The sequence below is a fragment of the Eurosta solidaginis genome, chromosome 3 (genome assembly GCF_040869045.1).
Source record: "Eurosta solidaginis isolate ZX-2024a chromosome 3, ASM4086904v1, whole genome shotgun sequence".
Taxonomy (NCBI): domain Eukaryota; kingdom Metazoa; phylum Arthropoda; class Insecta; order Diptera; family Tephritidae; genus Eurosta; species Eurosta solidaginis.
The window spans coordinates 108,454,948-108,482,888 of NC_090321.1; the positions used below are offsets into that span (position 1 = coordinate 108,454,948).

Below are 27,941 nucleotides of genomic sequence, written 5' to 3' on the forward strand. Positions count from 1 at the left end.
CAGGTGGAGTTTCAAATGCTGGCAATTTGACTTTGCCATTAGTAGAACACATGCCAGCCGTTTCACCCAGAAACTTAGCTGCTTCACAATGTGGACATATCGCACTCATTAATCCAATATATCCATGTATACTGTAATCAATTTGTGGATCGTAATTAAAAGCAGCACGATACATATTTTCTAGAACATGACGTCGTATTTGTCTTGGTCATGCTTGATTTTTTTTTCCACTGTGGTTCTGCAGATCTATTTCGTGCATATCGTTCACGTCGTATTTCATTTTGTTGTGACAGGTCATCAATACTTTGCGCTCTTCTTTGGAGTAACATTCTGTTACCACTACGCGTACGTCGACCGATATTTTGACGTTTGGCTCGAGGCATTTCTTCAAGAGAAAGGAAAAAAATTCACTATCACTCCATGTTCAATGCAAGAAATCTAATTTAAGAAAAGCACATGTGCAAAAAAAATGCGCGGTCGAAATACACCCACACGCATATGTCCAAAAGACAAAACGAAAATACAAACCGTGCAAAAAATTTTATGAAAAACACAATAAAACACGTGCGCTCGATTAGATACAGTTGAAATCAAAAAATCTGTAAGATGAGCGAAGAAAGAACATTTGAAAAAATAAATTTGAAGAGAAAAACATGATACATCATTGCCACAATTGTCTACTATGTTTTTGTTCAACGGTGCGACATACTTACAGAAGGAATTTCCAATGCATTATAATTATTGATATGAATTCAATTTAAAATGAAGAAATACTCAATTATGAATCGAAAACTACATAAATATTGAACACACGTGTTGATTCCCCATAGTTCATAACAAAAAGATGTAATGTCAATATACACCGAAAGTACGATGCGACAGATATGTTGTGTTGTGGTGTATCTCTTTCCATTGCATCTGAAAAATCCCTATTGCCAAAATGGCAGCCATGATCATTGTTCATACTCTTGTCTAAGAAAACTCGATCAGATGCATATGAATCAGTACAACACATCATAAATACATTTGTTCATTACTTTTTTTTTAAATTTTTTATTCTTAAGGCATCAGAGTAAAAAAGTATGTAGCAACAACAATTTTCGGGACGCTGGTGAATATATTCGTTGAACTCGAGGGATCCATGAGTTAGGTTACCAAATAGTTGTAGCGATTGATTCGAAAACAGGTGGGCGAATATTTCTAATGTTGCTTTGATCCGTATTTCGAAGAAACATTGTATATGTAAATCTTATAGCTATCAGATTTGGTAGTCGTAAATTTGCAAGTTGAATGGCAACAGTCAACGATTCTGTATATTCGTTTTGCCAATACGTGATTTCTCGTCGCGAAAGAAGATTTAAAACGTTGCGCCTAACCGTTGTTTGTTGGGACAGTTGTGTTATGAAGAGATATTGTAAATTTTCAGTAAGGAAGCTACCATTTGAAAAGAACCTGTTGAAATTTGCGGAATGTCGCGTTATTTTTCGAGAAATCTAAAATATTGACCGAAATAATGCATCAGGGCTTCGTCGTAAAAAATGCGATGAACTCGATACTCTTGAATTCTTGTTGCCAAAATCTCTGCCAAAAATGAATTTTCCGATGCGAAATGTATGACATCTTAATCAGAATGCAGTCGGTCAGCAATTTTCAAGATTAATTCAACTGTATTCATGGTTGTTTCTGAAAAAAGCATCGCAATTCTATTACAATGTTGTTTCTTTGACACAACAAAATCACACTTCATAAATTTAGTGGGAGTAATGTCATTGAAGCAAACCATATACCGAATTTACTTAAATCCAGTTCATTTATTTTTTTTCACAGCTTTTATGAAAAAAAAGCATAACAAAACAAATGATTTCTTTTTTTCGTTTGATTTTCACTTGCGAAATGCCGAACGTCAAATTATAATTCTAGAAACGCCAATTCCATTGAATAATGCAACATGTAAATAAGCACCACCTATTCCATTTCATGAAATAACGCAAATATGCAAATAAGCAACATCTATTGGTATGAAACGTAGCCGTAGCTTGGTGTGATATATCTCATGAATCGCTCTACCAAATTCAATCAAACTTTACAGAAACCATCTACATCATAGCCCAAATGTACCGTAGAAATTTGTTTGAATTTTGGAGTCGGCCTCAAGTTATAAAGTAACACCAAAAATGTGCACTTATTTTTATATATATAGATGATGAACAAAATTTAAAAAAAATGTTTTTAAAGCAAAACTCAGAATAATATTGTCCTTTGAAAGACTATAACACGATTCAGTTTTTCTCATAGAAAACTAGCACAGAAAATCTGAAACGTGTTAGTCTTCCATGGGAGCGACGATATGTAATTAAAGGGCGGCATTATCGGTATTTGCACGCAGCCAAAAAACTGCGAGCGGCGGGCATGCCTACAAATGTGCATATAAAGATAAATACGAGTTTCATAATCTACATGTTATTGTAATTTGTTTTATTTACTTACTTACTTACTTAATTGGCGCTTAACCGTCTAAACGGTTATGGCCGTCCAACAAGGGGCGCCAGTCGCTCCTTCGCTCCGCCAACCGCCGCCAATTGGTCACATTAAGGGATTTTAAATCGTTTTCCACCTGGTCCTTCCAACGGAGTGGGGGCGCCCTCTACCTCTGCTTCCATAGGCAGGTTCCGATAGAAACACTTTCTTGGCCGGAGCATCATCATTCAGTCGCATAACATGGCCTAGCCAGCGCAGCCGCTGCGTTTTAATTCGCTGGGCTATGTTGATGTCTGCGTATAGCTCGTACAGCTCATCATTAAATCTTCTTCGGTAATCGCCATCGCCAACGCGTAGAGGTCCATAAATCTTTCGAAGAACTTTTCTCTCGAACACTTCCAAAGCCGCTTCATCTGCTGTTGTCATGGTCCATGCTTCTGCCCCATATAGCAGGACGGGTACGATAAGTGACTTGTAGAGTATGATTTTCGTTCGCCGAGAAAGGACTTTACTTTTCAATTGCCTACCTAGTCCAAAGTAACATTTACTGGCAGTATTTTACTATTTTGAAATTATGGCTGACAACAGTAGCGTGGCTGCCAATGCGCGTATGCGCTGACTCTTTGCTGGATGACAGCAGGTACTTCGTTTTGTCCTCATTCACCATGAAACCCATCTTTACCGCAGAACTAACATCGCGGGTGTTTAGGCCGATGATATCAATGTCATCAGCATATGCAGGTAATTGCACGTTTTTATAGTATATTGTTCCAGTGCGGTTAAGTTCTGCAGCTAGTATAATTTTCTCCAGCATCAAATTAAAGAAATCGCACGATAGGGGGTCACCCTGTCTGAAACCTCGTTTAGTTTCGAACGGCTCGGAGAGGTCCTTCCCAATTCTGACTGAGCTGATGGTGTCGCTCAACGTCATTTTGCACAGCCGTATAAGTTTTGCGGGGAAACCAAATTCAGACATAGCGGCATATAGGCAGCTCCTTTTCGTGCTGTCGAATGCGGCTTTAAAGTCGACGAAGAGGTGATGTGTGTCGATTCTCTTTTCGCGGGGTTTTTCCAAGATTTTGCGCATTGTGAAATTCGGGTCGATGGTAGATTTACCAGGTCTGAAGCCGCACTGATAAGGTCCAATCAGCCGGTTCACGATGGGCTTCAACCTTTCGCACAATACAATTGAAAGGACCTTATATGCGATATTAAGAAGGCTGATTCCACGATAGTTGGTACATTTTGCAGTATCCCCCTTCTTGTGGACTGGGCAAAGAACACTTATATTCCAACCGTTGGGCATGCACTCGTCCGCCCATATTTTGCTAAGAAGCTGCTGCATGCGCTTTACCAACTCCTCGCCGCCGTACTTGAATAGCTCCGCAGGCAATCCATCAGCGTCTGCGGCCTTTTTGTTTTTCAATCTGGTTATTGCTATTCTAACTTCGTCATAATCGGGCGGGGGGACATATATTCCATCATCATCGATTGCGGGATCGGGTTCTTCATCTCTGCGCGGTGAATTGCTGCCTCCATTTAGGAGAGCAGAGAAGTATTCCCTCCATAATCTAAGCACTCTCTGGACATCAGTTACAAGGTCGCCGTTTTCGTTCCTACAGGAGTTTGTCCCGGCCTTAAAACCTTCCGTCTGTCGCCGTACTTTTTGGAAGAATTTTCGGGCGTTATTCCTGGTGGCTATCAGCTCAAGCTCCTCGCACTCACGCCTTTCTGCTTCTGCTTTTTTCTTCCTGAAAAGGTGTCTCGCTTCCCTTTTCAACTCACGATAGCGTTCACACACTCCTCTTGTCGCGCTCGCTTTTAACGTAGCCCTGTAGCAGCGTCTTTTCTTTCGGTTGCAACGCGGCATTCTTCATCGTACCAGTTGCTTTTTCGTGGCCGCCGGTAGCCAATTTTTTCCTCGGCGGCAGTACGAAATGCTTTGGAGATATGCTCCCACTGCTCCTGCATTCCTTCAGGATGAGTTGTGCTCTCAGAGAGCAGGTGTGAGAGTCGAGTTGCGAAATCATGGGCAGTCTGTTGTGATTGAAGCTTTTCGACGTCTAGCTTTCCTTGTGTTTTTGTTCTTTGGTTTTAGCCGCGTTGAGGCGGGTGAGTATTTTGGCTGCAACGAGATAATGGTCCGAGTCGATGTTAGGTCCTCGGATCGTGCACACATATAAAACACTGGAGGCATGCCGTCCGTCTATCACAACGTGATCGATCTGATTGCGAGTATTTCGATCAGGAGACAGCCATGTAGCTTGATGTATCTTTTTATGTATGAACATCGTGCTGGATATGACCATGTTTAGAGCACCGGCAAAGTCAATCAGCCTCAGTCCGTTAGGAGAAGTTTCATTGTGTAGGCTGAACTTTCCGACTGTAGGGCCAAAAACACCTTCTTTGCCCACCCTGGCGTTAAAATCACCAAGCCCGACTTTTATATCTTGACGGGGGCAGCGCTCGTATGTGCGTTCTAATTGTTCATAAAAAGTGTCTTTCACCTCATCGTCTTTCTCCTCTGTCGGCGCATGGGCGCAGATGAATGATATATTAAAAAATTTTGCTTTTATTCGGATAGCGGCGAGATACTCATCCACAGGCGTGAACGCCAGCACTTGGCGACAAAGTCTCTCTCCCACCACGAATCCGACGCCGAAACTGTGCTTATTCGTATGGCCACTCCAATAGATGTCACAATTTTCGATCTTCTTTCTTCCTTTGTTTTATTTAAGACAATGAATATAAACCTCAGTATTACAAAACTTTGTACATATGTCAATTTTGAACATTTGCATTTGATAACCTATTAGTGAATTTACTTTTAACTTTGTTTATTACCGATACTACTGCATAATATAAAGTCAAATTATAACTATCACAATCTGCACATAGTTTTCTTTTCAATTGTTTTATAAGTAAATTTATAAACCAAAACACATGCACATAGTTCATATAAAATGCAATAAACAAATGGTTTTTAATTATTTCGTAAAACCGACTGTTTATCATAAATATAAAAATTGTTTCTATATATACCGGTAAAAGATAAATAATGTCCTTCCAAATCTGGGGTGTCATCAACTTAAACATTTCCCCCGTCCGAAAAAGCTCTTCCGTTGCGCCCAAGTATGTGCGTCTGCAATTTATATTTGATTTCTTAGCGATCAGGATGATCATGAAGCCTTCCCTTCGTCTTTACAACGCCGAAAAAGTTCTCTAGAACATCTTGATTAAGACGATATGTCAAGGTGTAATCTATGTTGAACTTTTCATGCAAATCAGCCAATAACAATTTTGAAGCGTTGCTGCATTGAAGGATTTCTGCAAGTAATGTGAAAATGAAGGTATGTAGATAGAAATGTGACTGAATGAAATCATCTTAAGTTTTTTGTAATACTATGTTCAAACAGAAAAATAAATTGGGGCAATTTTTAAGATCGCGGGTTCGAATCGAGCTCAAGGCCTAACAATAATTATTTTATCATTATTATTGTTATGATACATTTTTTCTTAATTGAAAAGATTATTAAATTAGAATAGAAGAAAGAAAAAATTTAGACAACTGCTCGTTGTATAGATCCATTTCGGGAACTGCTAAATTTCTTCATCGGCAACGTTTAGGCGCCGCTGCTATAACCATTCAGCCATTACAGCGGCTTTTTGCTTGTCGTCATTAATCCTACTTCTATTCTGGTTCTTGCCAATTGATATTCACAACACTGCGACACCACTATCATTTGGCGACCGTTCCAACAGTTTGCAATTAACAGGATTGAGCGAGTTCAAAAAGTTTTTCTTAAATACTGTCTGCGATCACTTAGATTTACTAGCCCTCTTCCCTCATATAATGCCACATTTACTTCTTTTAAATCTTAAAACTTTAGAAGCGAGAGGGTCTATTCTTTTTTTGATCTTTTTATATTGCATCATCCATGGGATTCAGATTGTGCTGCTCTTCTTGAGAAAATTAATTTTAATGTTCGAAGAAGACAACTTAGAAGCTTTTACCCTTTCTATGACATTATTAGTAGAACTAATTATGCGAGAAATGCCCCAATTACCCACGCTATGAGTGAATTTAATAAGATCTCATATTTTATCGAGCTTGATTTCTCTTTGTCGAAGAATGTTTTTATTAATTTTTTAAAGTGTGTTTTTAAGTTATCTATTCTTTTATATTAGTCTGTAAGTGCCAGCTTTTCATTGACTTGTTAACTTTTTGTATTTCTTAATTGTAGTCTGTTTTTCAATTGTATGAAAATTGTTAGTAGTCTATAAGAATTTTGTTAATAATATGCTGTATAGTTTTTTAATTGGTAGTCTGTAAGAACACTTGTTCATAGACTTAATAAATAAATAAATAAATTCTGGATCGATGACGCTATCAATCTCGTCCGGTGTTATTTTACGTACCAGCCATATCAATATGTGTGCGTGTGGCAAACCTCTTTTTTGCCATTAAATCGAGTACATCCAACATTGTATCTTTCCAAAAACGCTTTTTTTTCACAATTAAATCCATCAGTGCCTTCAATTTTTGCCGGAATACACATGCTGTAACATCGTGTCGATCTGTTGGTGACTGACCGTCGAACAAATTATTTTTTATATCGTTCCACATCGGATTACACGTAAAAGTGATGAAAAGATCTGGTCGGCCGTATTTTTGAACATATGACATAGCATCTTATGCATATTCGTGCATGTGGCGTGGACTACCAATATAAGAAGCTGGTAATATTGTCAGACGTCCGATATCATTCACATTTGCATCATTCTCTATTGCATCTTGCAAATGTATGTACTCTTCAGATCGCAATTTGGCTTGATTGAATCGGATGATATTGAGACGTTCAGTTTCAATTTTTGCATACTTGTCTACAATGTATTGGTGAAAAGTTTACATCTCAGAATGTAATTTTGTTCTTGCGCACGAATCATCAATCGATAAGAATAATAATATATTTTTAAATTTTTGAGCTGAAGGCCAATTTAAATAAAAACACAACTTTTTGTATTATAGTTGTATAATTTATTCTTGTCGATATTTCGGTTTTATTCTAAAGCCATCTTCGGGACTAGGGGTATAAAAAAACAAACCATTAGAACGTATTCTACATAATGTTTACGTATATACATATAATAAGCGACTTACTCATATAAATATGTTCGATCGACTAAATTAGCAATGGCCAAAAATCTATGTTGAAGGTACAAAAAGCGAAAGCATGAAAAATAAACAAATGTACAGAATACCGCAAATGTAAACAAATTTTCAAGAACAGTAAGTATAAACAAAAATTTTACAATAATAAAATACATGTAACAATAAGACATAACTTAGTGTGTACATCAACCCCCTTTTGCTTAGTTGTTGTCTTGAAGTATGCTGGATGCTGAATATTCTTATTTAAGTGAGCGCGGTGTATGTTGCTGTTGTTAAAGAAAAATGCAGGATATATTAAATAACATTTCCGCTTATCGAGTTCTAAAACGATACCCGACGAACAAATTACAGGACAAGAACAACGAATTGGTACTTAAGATGTTCAATGATGGATGCATTGATGAAAAAGAAAAGAACCATTTGACGTGTAAAATCGCTATCACACCCAGAATTTATGGTTTGCCAAAAATCCACAAGGAAGGCATACCCCTTCGTCCGATTTGTTCGTCTCTAGATGCCCCATCCTATAATTTATGCAGATATGTTGTCCGAGTTCTCAAAAATATAACGAAATCGTCTACATACAACGTTGAAAATGCCAAAGAATTCAAAGACAAGGTCAAAGACACATACATTTATGACGATGAGAGTTTGGTGTCATTTGACGTGGTTTCGTTATTCCCCAGTATTCCTGTTGATTTGGCGATTGAAATCATAGCCTCGAGGTGGAATGATATCAAAGAATATACGTTGATGAACAAAGAGTTTTTCTTAACAGTAGTTAAATTTTTGCATAAAACAAAACAGATATTTTAAATATAATGACAAAGTATATGAGCAACGGTCAGTAATGCCTATGGGATCACCAGCCTCGCCAGTTATAGCGGATATAGTTATGGAAGAGCTACTGACAAAATTTGAGCTAGAGTCCAAAGAAAAACCAAGGCTGCTAACAAAATATGTGGACGACATCTTTGCTGTTGTCAAAAAAGAACACATTCAAAATATGCTCCACATGCTTAATACGTACCACAAGAACATACAATTTACAGTAGAAATAGAAAGGGATGGTCAACTCCCCTACCTCGATACGTTAATAGTCAAAAAGAATAATAAGTTACTTATTGACTGGTATCAGAAACCAACGTCTTCTGGAAGGCTGATAAGCTACAACTCCAAGCATGAAAGAAGGACAATAATAAACACGGCGAAAAATTTTATTAGAAGGGTTCTCACAATCAGTGATGAGGTTTTCCACGAGAAAAATATTAAAACAATTAAAGTAACCCTGGAACAGAACGACTTTCCCAAAGAGTTAACAAATAGACTTATCCACAATTTTCATACCACGAAAAATAATGAAGAAAAAAGAACGGATGCGGCCAACAAAAAGTATTTGACAATGGAATATGTTCCAGGATTATCGGAGAGGATAAGGAGCTCCAATCTATACGACAAGGATAGCTATAATCTAGCGTTCACGTACAAAAATACACTAAGGCAAGTTTTTAATAACATAAAGGATAAGATCCCCAAGTTCGAGAAATCTGACGTAGTTTATCGAATCCCATGCAACGGCGACGGAATTAATTTTAAAATGGACACTGCCCACTGTGCGAGTGCTTATCGCAATTTGATTTTGAAACAACAGCAACATACACCGCGCTCACTTAAATAAGAATATTCAGCATCCAGCATACTTCAAGACAACAACTAAGCAAAAGGGGGTTGATATACACACTAAGTTATGTCTTATTGTTACATGTATTTTATTATTGTAAAATTTTTGTTTATACTTACTGTTCTTGAAAATTTGTTTACATTTGCGGTATTCTGTACATTTGTTTATTTTTCATGCTTTCGCTTTTTGTACCTTCAACATAGATTTTTGGCCATTGCTAATTTAGTCCATCGAACATATTTATATGAGTAAGTCGCTTATTATATGTATATACGTAAACATTATGTAGAATACGTTCTAATGGTTTGTTTTTTTATACCCCTAGTCCCGAAGATGGCTTTAGAATAAAGCCGAAATATCGACAAGAATAAATTATACAACTATAATACAAAAAGTTGTGTTTTTATTTAAATTGGCCTTCAGCTCAAAAATTTAAAAATATATTATTTAATATAAAGGCTATTAATTCTTATCAAAATGTTAAAACGGAGAGCACACCAAGAAAACAACAACACTCACAAAGTGTACAAAACAATCAAAGTGAAATATGATACTCGGACCAAACAAACCATAAAACGCTACCAACAAATCACACGACACGTGACAAGATTGGCAGAATCAACAAAATTCTTGGAGAGTTGCAAGAGAAGCAGTTTAACTCCCAACTTCATCAAGAACTCAACAAAAAACATCAAGACCACTTTAAACAACAACATATGCAGCAAGAAAATACCACGTAAATTTGCCAAGATCATATCCACATATATCGACAAAGTTCAAATAAAACTTTTAAACATTATCATACGTATTAAGCATGAGCAAAGTAGAGCAAAGAGAAGAGAGATAACTGGCTTAAAGGCCCTAATCGAGCATACTCTCGACTCTCAGCATTCAGCTACATTTTTTCAAAGTGATGAACTTCTGTTGCATAATCTCACGGACCGTGTTAAACAAACACAAACAAAAAAGTATGAAATCCTCAGACAAAAAGAACAAGATAAATTGAATATTAGGGTGGTACCAAAATGGTTTTTTAATAATACATCTTTAGACATTCCAAAAGATATTCAATGGCTGTTATCTCTAGGTCCAAAATATGTAATGCCGTTAGAGAAAGGAAAATTTCCGATTTTTCAAGTTATAGCGGATGGAGAAAATTCGATACAAACAGTAAAAGATTAAGAGAGGCAAGAAATTGAAAGAAATAATCTAACGGCTCTGATAGGTGATAATTTAAGCAAAAATACAACCTCATTGCGAGATAAGTTTACATGCCACACACTCCATTCCGCGAAGTCATTCCTGAAAAATAACAAACAACTTTTAGTACTCAGTGCTGATAAAGGTAACACCACTGTAGTGATGGACAGGACGGAATACTCAAGAAAAATGCAGGATATATTAAATAACATTTCCGCTTATCGAGTTCTAAAACGAGACCCGACGAACAAACTACAGGACAAGAACAACGAATTGGTACTTAAGATGTTCAATGATGGATGCATTGATGAAAAAGAAAAGAACCAGTTGACGTGTAAAATCGCTATCACACCCAGAATTTATGGTTTGCCAAAAATCCACAAGGAAGGCATACCCCTTCGTCCGATTTGTTCGTCTATAGATGCCCCATCCTATAATTTATGCAGATATGTTGTCCGAGTTCTCAAAAATATAACGAAATCGTCTACATACAACGTTGAAAATGCCAAAGAATTCAAAGACAAGGTCAAAGACACATACATTTATGACGATGAGAGTTTGGTGTCATTTGACGTGGTTTCGTTATTCCCCAGTATTCCTGTTGATTTAGCGATTGAAATCATAGCCTCGAGGTGGAATGATATCAAAGAATATACGTTGATGAACAAAGAGTTTTTCTTAACAGTAGTTAAATTTTGCATAAAACAAAACAGATATTTTAAATATAATGACAAAGTATATGAGCAACGGTCAGGAATGCCTATGGGATCACCAGCCTCGCCAGTTATAGCGGATATAGTTATGGAAGAGCTACTGACAAAATTTGAGCTAGAGTCCAAAGAAAAACCAAGGCTGCTAACAAAATATGTGGACGACATCTTTGCTGTTGTCAAAAAAGAACACATTCAAAATATGCTCCACATGCTTAATACGTACCACAAGAACATACAATTTACAGTAGAAATAGAAAGGGATGGTCAACTCCCCTACCTCGATACGTTAATAGTCAGAAAGAATAATAAGTTACTTATTGACTGGTATCAGAATCCAACGTCTTCTGGAAGGCTGATAAGCTACAACTCCAAGCATGAAAGAAGGACAATAATAAACACGGCGAAAAATTTTATTAGAAGGGTTCTCACAATCAGTGATGAGGTTTTCCACGGGAAAAATATTAAAATAATTAAAGTAACCCTGGAACAGAACGACTTTCCCAAAGAGTTAACAAATAGACTTATCCACAATTTTCATACCACGAAAAATAATGAAGAAAAAAGAACGGACGCGGCCAACAAAAAGTATTTGACAATGGAATATGTTCCAGGATTATCGGAGAGGATAAGGAGCTCCAATCTATACGACAAGAATAGCTATAATCTAGCGTTCACGTACAAAAATACACTAAGGCAAGTTTTTAATAACATAAAGGATAAGATCCCCAAGTTCGAGAAATCTGACGTAGTTTATCGAATCCCATGCAAAGGCGACGGGTCCCGCGTATGCGAGAAGGTATATGTGGGGACAACAAAACTCAAGCTCATGACAAGGATTTCCGGTCACAGGTCAAACATAAAATTAAGGAACAGTTTTTCAGGAAATAAGACGGCCCTATCTGCCCACTGCAAAGATACAGGACATCACCCTGATTTTGAGAACGTAAATATATTGGAGAAGGAAAAACATTACCAAAAACGCTATACCTTAGAAATGCTACATATATTGAACACTCCTAGTGAAAAACGAATTAATTTTAAAATGGACACTGCCCACTTTGCGAGTGCTTATCGCAATTTGATTTTGAAACAACAGCAACATACACCGCGCTCACTTAAATAAGAATATTCAGCATCCAGCATACTTCAAGACAACAACTAAGCAAAAGGGGGTTGATATACACACTAAGTTATGTCTTATTGTTACATGTATTTTATTATTGTAAAATTTTTGTTTATACTTACTGTTCTTGAAAATTTGTTTACATTTGCGGTATTCTGTACATTTGGTTGTTTTTCATGCTTTCGCTTTTTGTACCTTCAACATAGATTTTTGGCCATTGCTAATTTAGTCGATAGAACATATTTATATGAGTAAGTCGCTTATTATATGTATATACGTAAACATTATGTAGAATACGTTCTAATGGTTTGTTTTCTTATACCCCTAGTCCCGAAGATGGCTTTAGAATAAAGCCGAAATATCGACAAGAATAAATTATACAACTATAATACAAAAAGTTGTGTTTTTATTTAAATTGGCCCTCAGCTCAAAAATTTAAAAATATATTATTTAATATAAAGGCTATTAATTCTTATCAAAATGTTAAAACGGAGAGCACACCAAGAAAACAACAACACTCACAAAGTGTACAAAACAATCAAAGTGAAATATGATACTCGGACCAAACAAACCATAAAACGCTACCAACAAATCACACGACATGTGACAAGATTGGCAGAATCAACAAAATTCTTGGAGAGGTGCAAGAGAAGCAGTTTAACTCCCAACTTCATCAAGAACTCAACAAAAAACATCGATACCACTTTAAACAACAACATATGCAGCAAGAAAATACCACGTAAGTTTGCCAAGATCATATCCACATATATCGACAAAGTTCAAATAAAACTTTTAAACATTATCATACGTATTAAGCATGAGCAAAGTAGAGCAAAGAGAAGAGAGATAACTGGCTTAAAGGCCCTAATCGAGCATACTCTCGACTCTCAGCATTCAGCTACATTTTTTCAAAGTGAGGAACTTCTGTTGCATAATCTCACGGACCGTGTTAAACAAACACAAACAAAAAAGTATGAAATCCTCAGACAAAAAGAACAAGATAAATTTAATATTAGGGTGGTACCAAAATGGTTTTTTAATAATACATCTTTAGACATTCCAAAAGATATTCAATGGCTGTTATCTCTAGGTCCAAAATATGTAATGCCGTTAGAGAAAGGAAAATTTCCGATTTTTCAAGTTATAGCGGATGGAGAAAATGCGATACAAACAGTAAAAGATAAAGAGAGGCAAGAAATTGAAAGAAATAATCTAACGGCTCTGATAGGTGATAATTTAAGCAAAAATACAACCTCATTGCGAGATAAGTTTACATGCCACACACTCCATTCCGCGAAGTCATTCCTGAAAAATAACAAACAACTTTTAGTACTCAGTGCTGATAAAGGTAACACCACTGTAGTGATGGACAGGACGGAATACTCAAGAAAAATGCAGGATATATTAAATAACATTTCCGGTTATCGAGTTCTAAAACGAGACCCGACGAACAAATTACAGGACAAGAACAACGAATTGGTACTTAAGATGTTCAATGATGGATGCATTGATGAAAAATAAAAGAAGCATTTGACGTGTAAAATTGCTATCACACCCAGAATTTATGGTTTGCCAAAAATCCACAAGGAAGGCATACCCCTTCGTCCGATTTGTTCGTCTATAGATGCCCCATCCTATAATTTATGCAGATATGTTGTCCGAGTTCTCAAAAATATAACGAAATCGTCTACATACAACGTTGAAAATGCCAAAGAATTCAAAGACAAGGTCAAAGACACATACATTTATGACGATGAGAGTTTGGTGTCATTTGACGTGGTTTCGTTATTCCCCAGTATTCCTGTTGATTTGGCGATTGAAATCATAGCCTCGAGGTGGAATGATATCAAAGAATATACGTTGATGAACAAAGAGTTTTTCTTAACAGTAGTTAAATTTTGCATAAAACAAAACAGATAGTTTAAATATAATGACAAAGTATATGAGCAACGGTCAGGAATGCCTATGGGATCACCAGCCTCGCCAGTTATAGCGGATATAGTTATGGAAGAGCTACTGACAAAATTTGAGCTAGAGTCCAAAGAAAAACGAAGGCTGCTAACAAAATATGTGGACGACATCTTTGCTGTTGTCAAAAAAGAACACATTCAAAATATGCTCCACATGCTTAATACGTACCACAAGAACATACAATTTACAGTAGAAATAGAAATACGTTGTAGTCAGAAAGAATAATAAGTTACTTATTGACTGGTATCAGAAACCAACGTCTTCTGGAAGGCTGATAAGCTACAACTCCAAGCATGAAAGAAGGACAATAATAAACACGGCGAAAAATTTTATTAGAAAGGTTCTCACAATCAGTGACGAGGTTTTCCACGAGAAAAATATTAAAATAATTAAAGTAACCCTGGAACAGAACGACTTTCCCAAAGAGTTAACAAATAGACTTATCCACAATTTTCATACCACGAAAAATAATGAAGAAAAAAGAACGGACGCGGCCAACAAAAAGTATTTGACAATGGAATATGTTCCAGGATTATCGGAGAGGATAAGGAGCTCCAATCTATACGACAAGGATAGCTATAATCTAGCGTTCACGTACAAAAATACACTAAGGCAAGTTTTTAATAACATAAAGGATAAGATCCCCAAGTTCGAGAAATCTGACGTAGTTTATCGAATCCCATGCAACGGCGACGGGTCCCGCGTATGCGAGAAGGTATATGTGGGGACAACAAAACTCAAGCTCATGACAAGGATTTCCGGTCACAGGTCAAACATAAAATTAAGGAACAGTTTTTCAGGAAATAAGACGGCCCTATCTGCCCACTGCAAAGATACAGGACATCACCCTGATTTTGAGAACGTAAATATATTGGAGAAGGAAAAACATTACCAAAAACGCTATACCTTAGAAATGCTACATATATTGAACACTCCTAGTGAAAAACGAATTAATTTTAAAATGGACACTGCCCACTTTGCGAGTGCTTATCGCAATTTGATTTTGAAACAACAGCAACATACACCGCGCTCACTTAAATAAGAATATTCAGCATCCAGCATACTTCAAGACAACAACTAAGCAAAAGGGGGTTGATATACACACTAAGTTATGTCTTATTGTTACATGTATTTTATTATTGTAAAATTTTTGTTTATACTTACTGTTCTTGAAAATTTGTTTACATTTGCGGTATTCTGTACATTTGGTTGTTTTTCATGCTTTCGCTTTTTGTACCTTCAACATAGATTTTTGGCCATTGCTAATTTAGTCGATAGAACATATTTATATGAGTAAGTCGCTTATTATATGTATATACGTAAACATTATGTAGAATACGTTCTAATGGTTTGTTTTTTTATACCCCTAGTCCCGAAGATGGCTTTAGAATAAAGCCGAAATATCGACAAGAATAAATTATACAACTATAATACAAAAAGTTGTGTTTTTATTTAAATTGGCCCTCAGCTCAAAAATTTAAAAATATATTATTTAATATAAAGGCTATTAATTCTTATCAAAATGTTAAAACGGAGAGCACACCAAGAAAACAACAACACTCACAAAGTGTACAAAACAATCAAAGTGAAATATGATACTCGGACCAAACAAACCATAAAACGCTACCAACAAATCACACGACATGTGACAAGATTGGCAGAATCAACAAAATTCTTGGAGAGGTGCAAGAGAAGCAGTTTAACTCCCAACTTCATCAAGAACTCAACAAAAAACATCGATACCACTTTAAACAACAACATATGCAGCAAGAAAATACCACGTAAGTTTGCCAAGATCATATCCACATATATCGACAAAGTTCAAATAAAACTTTTAAACATTATCATACGTATTAAGCATGAGCAAAGTAGAGCAAAGAGAAGAGAGATAACTGGCTTAAAGGCCCTAATCGAGCATACTCTCGACTCTCAGCATTCAGCTACATTTTTTCAAAGTGAGGAACTTCTGTTGCATAATCTCACGGACCGTGTTAAACAAACACAAACAAAAAAGTATGAAATCCTCAGACAAAAAGAACAAGATAAATTTAATATTAGGGTGGTACCAAAATGGTTTTTTAATAATACATCTTTAGACATTCCAAAAGATATTCAATGGCTGTTATCTCTAGGTCCAAAATATATAATGCCGTTAGAGAAAGGAAAATTTCCGATTTTTCAAGTTATAGCGGATGGAGAAAATGCGATACAAACAGTAAAAGATAAAGAGAGGCAAGAAATTGAAAGAAATAATCTAACGGCTCTGATAGGTGATAATTTAAGCAAAAATACAACCTCATTGCGAGATAAGTTTACATGCCACACACTCCATTCCGCGAAGTCATTCCTGAAAAATAACAAACAACTTTTAGTACTCAGTGCTGATAAAGGTAACACCACTGTAGTGATGGACAGGACGGAATACTCAAGAAAAATGCAGGATATATTAAATAACATTTCCGGTTATCGAGTTCTAAAACGAGACCCGACGAACAAATTACAGGACAAGAACAACGAATTGGTACTTAAGATGTTCAATGATGGATGCATTGATGAAAAATAAAAGAAGCATTTGACGTGTAAAATCGCTATCACACCCAGAATTTATGGTTTGCCAAAAATCCACAAGGAAGGCATACCCCTTCGTCCGATTTGTTCGTCTATAGATGCCCCATCCTATAATTTATGCAGATATGTTGTCCGAGTTCTCAAAAATATAACGAAATCGTCTACATACAACGTTGAAAATGCCAAAGAATTCAAAGACAAGGTCAAAGACACATACATTTATGACGATGAGAGTTTGGTGTCATTTGACGTGGTTTCGTTATTCCCCAGTATTCCTGTTGATTTGGCGATTGAAATCATAGCCTCGAGGTGGAATGATATCAAAGAATATACGTTGATGAACAAAGAGTTTTTCTTAACAGTAGTTAAATTTTGCATAAAACAAAACAGATAGTTTAAATATAATGACAAAGTATATGAGCAACGGTCAGGAATGCCTATGGGATCACCAGCCTCGCCAGTTATAGCGGATATAGTTATGGAAGAGCTACTGACAAAATTTGAGCTAGAGTCCAAAGAAAAACTAAGGCTGCTAACAAAATATGTGGACGACATCTTTGCTGTTGTCAAAAAAGAACACATTCAAAATATGCTCCACATGCTTAATACGTACCACAAGAACATACAATTTACAGTAGAAATAGAAATACGTTATAGTCAGAAAGAATAATAAGTTACTTATTGACTGGTATCAGAAACCAACGTCTTCTGGAAGGCTGATAAGCTACAACTCCAAGCATGAAAGAAGGACAATAATAAACACGGCGAAAAATTTTATTAGAAAGGTTCTCACAATCAGTGACGAGGTTTTCCACGAGCAAAATATTAAAATAATTAAAGTAACCCTGGAACAGAACGACTTTCCCAAAGAGTTAACAAATAGACTTATCCACAATTTTCATACCACGAAAAATAATGAAGAAAAAAGAACGGACGCGGCCAACAAAAAGTATTTGACAATGGAATATGTTCCAGGATTATCGGAGAGGATAAGGAGCTCCAATCTATACGACAAGGATAGCTATAATCTAGCGTTCACGTACAAAAATCCACTAAGGCAAGTTTTTAATAACATAAAGGATAAGATCCCCAAGTTCGAGAAATCTGACGTAGTTTATCGAATCCCATGCAATGGCGACGGGTCCCGCGTATGCGAGAAGGTATATGTGGGGACAACAAAACTCAAGCTCATGACAAGGATTTCCGGTCACAGGTCAAACATAAAATTAAGGAACAGTTTTTCAGGAAATAAGACGGCCCTATCTGCCCACTGCAAAGATACAGAACATCACCCTGATTTTGAGAACGTAAATATATTGGAGAAGGAAAAACATTACCAAAAACGCTATACCTTAGAAATGCTACATATATTGAACACTCCTAGTGAAAACCGAATTAATTTTAAAATGGACACTGCCCACTGTGCGAGTGCTTATCGCAATTTGATTTTGAAACAACAGCAACATACACCGCGCTCACTTAAATAAGAATATTCAGCATCCAGCATACTTCAAGACAACAACTAAGCAAAAGGGGGTTGATATACACACTAAGTTATGTCTTATTGTTACATGTATTTTATTATTGTAAAATTTTTGTTTATACTTACTGTTCTTGAAAATTTGTTTACATTTGCGGTATTCTGCACATTTGTTTATTTTTCATGCTTTCGCTTTTTGTATCTTCAACATAGATTTTTGGCCATTGCTAATTTAGTCGATCGAACATATTTATATGAGTAAGTCGCTTATTATATGTATATACGTAAACATTATGTAGAATACGTTCTAATGGTTTGTTTTTTTATACCCCTAGTCCCGAAGATGGCTTTAGAATAAAGCCCAAATATCGACAAGAATAAATTATACAACTATAATACAAAAAGTTGTGTTTTTATTTAAATTGGCCTTCAGCTCAAAAATTTAAAAATATATTATTTAATATAAAGGCTATTAATTCTTATCAAAATGATAAGAATAATAATTCGTCGCACTAACTTTCTTTTGAACATCTCGCTTTTAAATTTTAGTTTTTATTTAATATCTGATAATATAATTAGTATATTATTTACCAGTTCTTCGATCTATCATTGGTATATTAATGTGATAACCATCATCACCTTTCCAATATAGAATTGGATATTGTAATGCGTCGTAACTGCGATGAAGCTCCGAAACACGCTGTAATTGTTCATTTCTACGATGAAGTACAATATCGCGGGATTGAAACTGATCACCAACAATTACAATTACCACTTCATCAATCGTCGGTATATTAAATCTTCTGGCATGCTCCCCAAAAGGCGTTTTATCCGCTCTGAGTATGATTTTGTGATTATCAGATGGCATACGATCGAGAGCGGTTTTGAAAAATTTCACCAATTCATTGTTCTGAAGAAAAAATCTTTGGAGATCGCAAATAATCGCTGGTTTTGTATGTGAGCCAATTGTACAACGTTCATCTAACCCCCGATTTTCATTTCCGATAAAATATATTTGCAAAAATTGAAGGTGAGCGTAAGGAAATGGTAACAATGCACCCGCTCGATGATAAATCTGATCTTGAATCTGTAATATGTATGCAATGTAATTTGATGTTGGATCAGAATCCTTAAAAACATTGTAGAAACTGTTACTTAGATCTACAGAACAATTAGATATTCCACATGAAGTAATCACCTTAAATGTCGGCATAAAATTGTCCCTTATAATTTTTGTAGCACCAAAAGAAGCCATTTGAAATGATGAATTCTATTCTTGTATATGATTCATAAAATGCTTCGACATTGGTGATCCTCCAAAAATCAATGAGTGTAATGGATCAGGTGGAGTTTCAAATGCTGGCAGTTTCACTTTGCAATTAGCACAACACATGCCAGCCGTTTCACCCAGAAACTTAGCTGCTTCACAATGTGGACATATCGCACTCATTAATCCAATATATCCATGTATACTGTAATCAATTTGTGGATCGTAATTAAAAGCAGCACGATACATATTTTCTAGAACATGACGTCCTATTTGTCTTGGTCATGCTTGATTTTTTTTCCGCTGTGGTTCTGCAGATCTATTTCGTGCATATCGTTCACGTCGTATTTAATTTTGTTGTGACAGGTCATCAATACTTTGCGCTCTTCTTTGGAGTAACATTCTGTTACCACTACGCGTACGACGACCGATATTTTGACGTCTGGCTCGAGGCATTTCTTCAAGAGAAAGGAAAAAAATTCACTATCACTCCATGTTCAATGCAAGAAATTTAATTTAAGAAAAGCACATGTGCAAAAAAATGCGCGGTCGAAATACACCCACACGTATATGTCCAAAAGACAAAACGAAAATACAAACCGTGCAAAAAATTTGATGAAAAACACAATAAAACACGTGCGCTCGATTAGATACAGTTGAAATCAAAAAATCTGTAAGATGAACGAAGAAAGAACATTTGAAAAAATAAATTTGAAAAGAAAAACATAATACATCATTGCCACAATTTTCTACTATGTTTTTGTTCAACGATGCGACATACTTACAGAAGGAATTTCCAATGTATTGTAAATATTGATATGAATTCAATTGAAAATGAAGAAATACTCAATTATGAATCGAAAACTACATAAATATTGAACACGCGTGTTGATGCTCCATAGTTCATAACAAAAAGACCTAATGTCAATATACACCGAAAGTACGATGTGACAGATATGTTGTGTTGTGGTGTATCTCTTTCCATTGCATCTGAAAAATCCCTATTGCCAAAATGGCAGCCATGCTCATTGTTCATACTCTTGTCTAAGAAAATTCGATGAGATGCATATGAATCAGTACAACACATTACTTTTTTTTTTAATTTTTTTATTCTTAAGGCATCAGAGTAAAAAAGTTAGTAAGTATGTAGGAACAAGAATTTACGGGACGCTGGTGAATATATTAGTTGAACTCGAGGGATCCATGAGTTAGGTTACCAAATAGTTGTAGCGATATTGATTCGAAAACAGGTGGGCGAATGTTTCTAATATTGCTTTGATCCGTATTTCGAAGAAACATTGTATATGTAAATCTTATGGCTATCAGATTTGGTAGTCGTAAATTTGCAAGTTGAATGGCAACAGTCAACGATTCTGTATATTCGTTTTCCAATAAGTGATTTCTCGTCGTGAAAGAAGATTGAACACGTTGCGCCGAACCGTTGTTTGTTGGGACAGTTGTAATATGAAGAGATATTGTAAATTTTCAGTAAGGAAGCGACCATTTGAAGAGAACATGTTGAAATTTGCGGAATGTCGCGTTTTTTTTCGATAATTATAAAATATTGACCGAAATAATGCATCAGGGCTTCGTCGTAAAAAATACGATGAACTCGATACTCTTGAATTCTTGTTGCCAAAATCCCAGCCAAAAATGAATTTGCCGATGCGAAATGTATGACATCTTCAGCAATTTCCAAGATTATTTCAACTGTATTCCTGGTTGTTTCTGAAAAAAAGCATCGCAATTCTATTACAATGTTGTTTCTTTGACACAACAAAATCACGCTTCATAAATTTAGTGGGACATTACTCACCAAATTGAAGCAAACCATATACCGAATTTACTTAAATCCAGTTCATTTATTTTTGTTTCACAGCTTTTATGAAAAAAAAAGCATAACAAAACAAATGATTTCTTTTTTTTCGTTTGTTTTTCACTTGCGAAATGCCGAACGTCAAATTATAATTCTAGAAACGCCAATTCCATTGAATAATGCAAAATGTAAATAAGCACCACCTATTCCATTTCATGAAATAACGCAAATATGCAAATAAGTACCATATATTGGTATGAAACGTAGCCGTAGCTTGGTGTGATATAGCTCATGAACCGCTCTGCCAAATTCAACCAAACTTTACAGAAACCAGCTACATCATAGCCCAAATTTACCATCGAAATTTGTTTGAATTTGGTGGAGCCGGTCTCAAGTTATAAAGTAACACCAAAAATGTGCACTTATTTTTATATATATAGATGATGAACAAACTTAAAAAAAAAATCTTTTTTTAAACCAAACTCAGTATAATATTGTCCTTTGAAAGACTAACACGTTTCAGTTTTACTCATAGAAAACTAGCACAGAAAATCTGAAACGTGTTAGTCTTCCATGGGAGCGACGATATGTAATCAAAGGGCGGCATTATCGGTATTTGCACGTTAACCGTCTAAACGGTTATGGCCGTCCTACAAGTCGCGCCAGTCGCTCCTTCGCTCCGCCAACCGCCGCCAATTGGTCACACCAAGGGAGTTTAAATCGTTTTCCACCTGGTCCTTCCAACGGAGTGGGGGCCGCCCTCTACCTCTGCTTCCATAGGCGGGTTCCGATAGAAACACTTTCTTGGCCGGAGCATCATCATTCAGTCGCATAACATGGCCTAGCCAGCGCAGCCGCTGCGTTTTAATTCGCTGGACTATGTTGATGTCTGCGTATAGCTCGTACAGCTCATCTTGGAAATTGCTGACCGACTGCATTCTGATGAAGATGTTATACATATCGCATCGGCAAATACATTTTTGACTGGGATTTTGGCAACAAGAATTCAAGAGTATCGAGTTCATCGCATTTTTTTCGACAAAGCCCTGATGCATTATTTCGGTCAATATTTTAGATTTATCGAAAAAAACGCGACATTCCGCAAATTTCAAAAGGTTCTTTTCAAATGGTCGCTTCCTTACTGAAAATTTACAATATCTCTTCATAACACAACTGTCCCAACAAACAACGGTTCGGCGCAACGTGTTCAATCTTCTTTCACGACGAGAAATCACTTATTGGGAAAACGAATATGCACAATCGTTGACTGTTGCCATTCAACTTGCAAATTTACGACTACCAAATCTGATAGCCATAAGATTTACATATACAATGTTTCTTCGAAATATGGATCAAAGCAACATTAGAAACATCCGCCCACCTGTTTTCGAATCAATATCGCTACAACCATTTGGTAACCTAACTCATGGATCCCTCGAGTTCAACGAATATATTCACCAGCGTCCCGAAAATTGTTGTTCCTACATACTTACTAACTTTTTTACTCTGATGCCTTAGGAATAAAAAATTTAAAAAAAAATAATGAACAAATGTATATATGATGTGTTGTACTGATTCATATGCATCTGATCGAGTTTTCTTAGACAAGAGTATGAACAATGAGCATGGCTGCCATTTTGGCAATAGGGATTTTTCAGATGCAATGGAAAGAGATACACGACAACACAACATATCTGTCACATCGTACTTTCGGTGTTTATTGACATTACATCTTTTTGTTATGAACTATGGAGAATCAACACGTGTGTTCAATATTTATGTAGTTTTCGATTCATAATTGAGTATTTCTTCATTTTCAATTGAATTCATATCAATATTTATAATACATTGGAAATTCCTTCTGTAAGTATGTCGCATCGTTGAACAAAAACATAGTAGAAAATTGTGGCAATGATGTATCATGTTTTTCTCTTCAAATTTATTTTTTCAAATGTTCTTTCGTCGTTCATCTTACAGATTTTTTTATTTCAACTGTATCTAATCGAGCGCACATGTTTTATTGTGTTTTTCATCAAATTTTTTGCACGGTTTGTATTTTCGTTTTGTCTTTTGGACATATACGTGTGGGTGTATTTCGACCGCGCATTTTTTTGCACATGTGCTTTTCTTAAATTAAATTTCTTGCATTGAACATGGAGTGATAGTGAATTTTTTTCCTTTCTCTTGAAGAAATGCCTCGAGCCAGACGTCAAAATATCGGCCGACGTACGCGTAGTGGTAACAGAATGTTACTCCAAAGAAGAGCGCAAAGTATTGATGACCTGTCACAACAAAATGAAATACGACGTGAACGATATGCACGAAATAGATCTGCAGAACCACAGCGGAAAAAAAATTAAGCATGACCAAGACAAATAGGACGTCATGTTCTAGAAAATATATATCGTGCTGCTTTTAATTACGATCCACAAATTGATTACAGTATACATGGATATATTGGATTAATGAGAGCGATATGTCCACATTGTGAAGCAGCTAAGTTTCTGGGTGAAACGGCTGGCATGTGTTGTGCTAATTGCAAAGTGAAACTGCCAGCATTTGAAACTCCACCTGATCCATTACACTCATTGATTTTTGGAGGATCACCAATGTCGAAGCATTTTATGAATCATATACAAGAATAGAATTCATCATTTCAAATGACTTCTTTTGGTGCTACAAAAATTATAAGAGACAATTTTATGCCGACATTTAAGGTGATTACTTCATGTGGAATATCTAATTGTTCTGTAGATCTAAGTAACAGTTTCTACAATGTTTTTAAGGATTCTGATCCAACATCAAATTACATTGCTTACATATTACAGATTCAAGATCAGATTTATCATCGAGCGGGTGCATTGTTACCATTTCCTTACGCTCACCATCAATTTTTGCAAATATATTTTATCGGAGATGAAAATCGTGGGTTAGATGAACGTTGCACAATTGGCTCACATACAAAACCAGCGATTATTTGCGATCTCCAAAGATTTTTTCTTCAGAACAATGAATTGGTGAAATTGTTCAAAACCGCTCCCGATCGTATGCCATCTGATAATCACAAAATCATACTCAGACCGGATAAAACGCCTTTTGGTGAGCATGCCAGAAGATTTAATGTGCCGACGATTGATGAAGTGGTAATTGTAATTGTTGGTGATCAGTTTGAATCCCGCGATATTGTACTTCATCGTAGAAATGAACAATTACAGCGTGTTTCGGAGCTTCATCGCAGTTACGACGCATTACAATATGCAATTCTATATTGGAAAGGTGATGATGGTTATCACATTAATATACCAATGATAGATCTAAGAACTGGTAAATAATATACTAATTATATTATCAGATATTAAATAAAAATTAAAATTTAAAATCGAGATGTTCAAAAGAAAGTTAGTGCGACGAATTATTATTCTTATTGATTGATGATTCGTGCGCAAGAACAAAATTACATTCTGAGATGTAAACTTTTCATCAATACATTGTAGACAAGTATGCAAAAATTGAAACTGAACATCTCAATTTCATCCGATTCAATTCAAGCCAAATTGCGATCTGAAGAGTACATACATTTGCAAGATGCAATAGAGAATGATGCAAATGTGAATGATATCGGACGTCTGACGATATTACCAGCTTCTTATATTGGTAGTCCACGCCACATGCACGAATATGCATAAGATGCTATGTCATATGTTCGAAAATACGGCCGACCAGATCTTTTCATCACTTTTACGTGTAATCCGATGTGGAACGATATAAAAAATAATTTGTTCGACGGTCAGTCACCAACAGATCGACACGATGTTACAGCACGTGTATTCCGGCAAAAATTGAAGGCACTGATGGATTTAATTGTGAAAAAAGCGTTTTTGGAAAGATACAATGTTGGATGTACTCGATTTAATGGCAAACATGAGGTTTGCCACACGCACACATATTGATATGGCTGGTGCGTATAATAACACCGGACGAGATTGATAGCGTCATCGATCCAGAATTTATTTATTTATTTATTAAGTCTATGAACAAGTGTTCTTACAGACTACCAATGAAAAAACTATAGAGCATATTATTAACAAAATTCTTATAGACTACTAACAATTTTCCACACTCCCTTGGGGTACACCAGAATTGGCAGTAAACGACCGCGAAGAAATACCATCTACCACAACAACACAGCTACGATCTGCCAAGTAAGATCTCACCCAAGATAGCATACTAGAATGGAAGCCGAAGCCAGCAAGTTTAGATATTAGTAATGAATGGTTGACTTTGTCAAAAGCCTTCGAAAAACAGACTACAATTAAGAAATACAAAAAGTTAACAAGTCAACGAAAAGCTGGCACTTACAGACTAATATAAAAGAATAGATAACTAAAAAACACACTTTAATAAATTAATAAAAACATTCTTCGACAAAGAGAAATCAAGCTCGATAAATATGAGATCTTATTAAATTCACTCATAGCGTGGGTAATTGGGGCATTTCTCGCATAATTAGTTCTACTAATAATGTCATAGAAAGGGTAAAAGCTTCTTAGTTGTCTTCTTCGAACATTAAAATTAATTTTCTCAAGAAGAGCAGCACAATCTGAATCCCATGGATGATGCAATATAAAAAGGTCAAAAAAAGAATAGACTTTCTCGCTTCTAAAGTTTTAAGATTTAAAAGAAGTAAAAGTGCATTATATGAGGGAAGAGGGCTAGTAAATCTAAGTGATCGCAGACAGTATTTAAGAAAAACTTTTTGAACTCGCTCAATCCTGTTAATTGCAAACTGTTGGAACGGTCACCAAATGATAGTGGTGTCGCAGTGTTGTGAATATCAATTGGCAAGAACCAGAATAGAAGTAGAATTAATGACGACAAGCAAAAAACCGCTGTAATGGCTGAATAGTTATAGCAGCGGCGCCTAAACGTTGCCGATGAAGAAATTTAGCAGTTCCCGAAATGGATCTATACAACGAGCAGTTGTCTAAATTTTTTCTTTCTTCTATTCTAATTTAATAATCTTTTCAATTAAGAAAAAATTTTTCATAACAATAATAATGATAAAATAATTATTGTTAGGCCTTGAGCTCGATTCCAACCCGCGATCTTAAAAATTGCACCAATTTATTTTTCTGTTTGAACATAGTATTACAAAAAACTTAAGATGATTTCATTCAGTCACATTTCTATCTACATACCTTCATTTTCACATTACTTGCAGAAATCCTTCAATGCAGCAACGCTTCAAAATTGTTATTGGCTGATTTACATGAAAATTTCAACATAGATTACACCTTGACATATCGTCTTAATCAAGATGTTCTAGAGAACTTTTTCGGCGTTGCAAAGACGAAGGGAAGGCTTCATGATCATCCTGATCGCTAAGAAATCAAATATAAATTGCAGACGCACATACTTGGGCGCAACGGAAGAGCTTTTTTGGACGGGGGAAATGTTCAAGTTGATAACACCCCAGATTTGGAAGGACATTATTTATTTTTTACCGGTATATATAGAAACAATTTTTATATTAATGATAAACAGTCAGTTTTACGAAATAATTAAAAACCATTTGTTTATTGCATTTATATGAACTATGTGCATGTGTTTTGGTTTATAAATTAACTTTTAAAAAAATTTGAAAAAGAAACTATGTGCAGATTTTGATAGTTATAATTTGACTTTATATTATGCAGTAGTATCGGTAATAAACAAAGTTAAAAATAAATTCACTAATAGGTTATCAAATGCAAATGTTCAAAATTGACATATGTACAAAGTTTTGTAATACTGAGGTTTATATTCATTGTCTTAAATAAAACAAAGGAAGAAAGAAGATCAAAAATTGTGACATCTATTGGAGTGGCCATACGAATAAGCACAGTTTCGGCGTCGGATTCGTGGTGGGAGAGAGACTTTGTCGCCAAGTGCTGGCGTTCACGCCTGTGGATGAGCATCTCGCCGCTATCCGAATAAAAGCAAAATTTTTTAATATATCATTCATCTGCGCCCATGCGCCGACAGAGGAGAAAGACGATGAGGTGAAAGACACTTTTTATGAACAATTAGAACGCACATACGAGCGCTGCCCCCGTCAAGATATAAAAGTCGTGCTTGGTGACTTTAACGCCAGGGTGGGCAAAGAAGGTGTTTTTGGCCCTACAGTCGGAAAGTTCAGCCTACACAATGAAACTTCTCCTAACGGACTGAGGCTGGTTGACTTTGCCGGTGCTCGAAACATGGTAATATCCAGCACGATGTTCATACATAAAAAGATACATCAAGCTACATGGCTGTCTCCTGATCGAAATACTCGCAAGCAGATCGATCACGTTGTGATAGACGGATGGAATGCCTCCAGTGTTTTATATGTGTGCACGATCCGAGGACCTAACATCGACTCGGACCATTATCTCGTTGCAGCCAAAATACGCACCCGCCTCAACGCGGCTAAAACCAAAGAACAAAAAC

At 36.0% G+C, this 27,941-nt stretch overlaps 2 protein-coding genes across 2 annotated transcripts in view; one reads left to right on the forward strand and one right to left on the reverse strand.

Annotated features, from left to right (window-relative positions):
• PPP1R15 (Protein phosphatase 1 regulatory subunit 15) overlaps positions 1 to 26,912 on the forward strand; it is a 293,688-nt gene extending 266,776 nt beyond the window's left edge. The window contains exon 2 of the mRNA XM_067772929.1: positions 26,692 to 26,912. Coding sequence (XP_067629030.1) covers positions 26,692 to 26,757 — 66 coding nt within the window. The 3' untranslated portion in view covers positions 26,758 to 26,912. The remainder of the gene's footprint in view (positions 1 to 26,691) is intronic.
• Positions 5,521 to 27,941, reverse strand: part of mr (anaphase promoting complex subunit morula) — a 724,830-nt gene continuing 702,409 nt past the window's right edge. Inside the window, exon 8 of the mRNA XM_067772925.1 lies at positions 5,521 to 5,805. Coding sequence (XP_067629026.1) covers positions 5,740 to 5,805 — 66 coding nt within the window. The 3' untranslated portion in view covers positions 5,521 to 5,739. The remainder of the gene's footprint in view (positions 5,806 to 27,941) is intronic.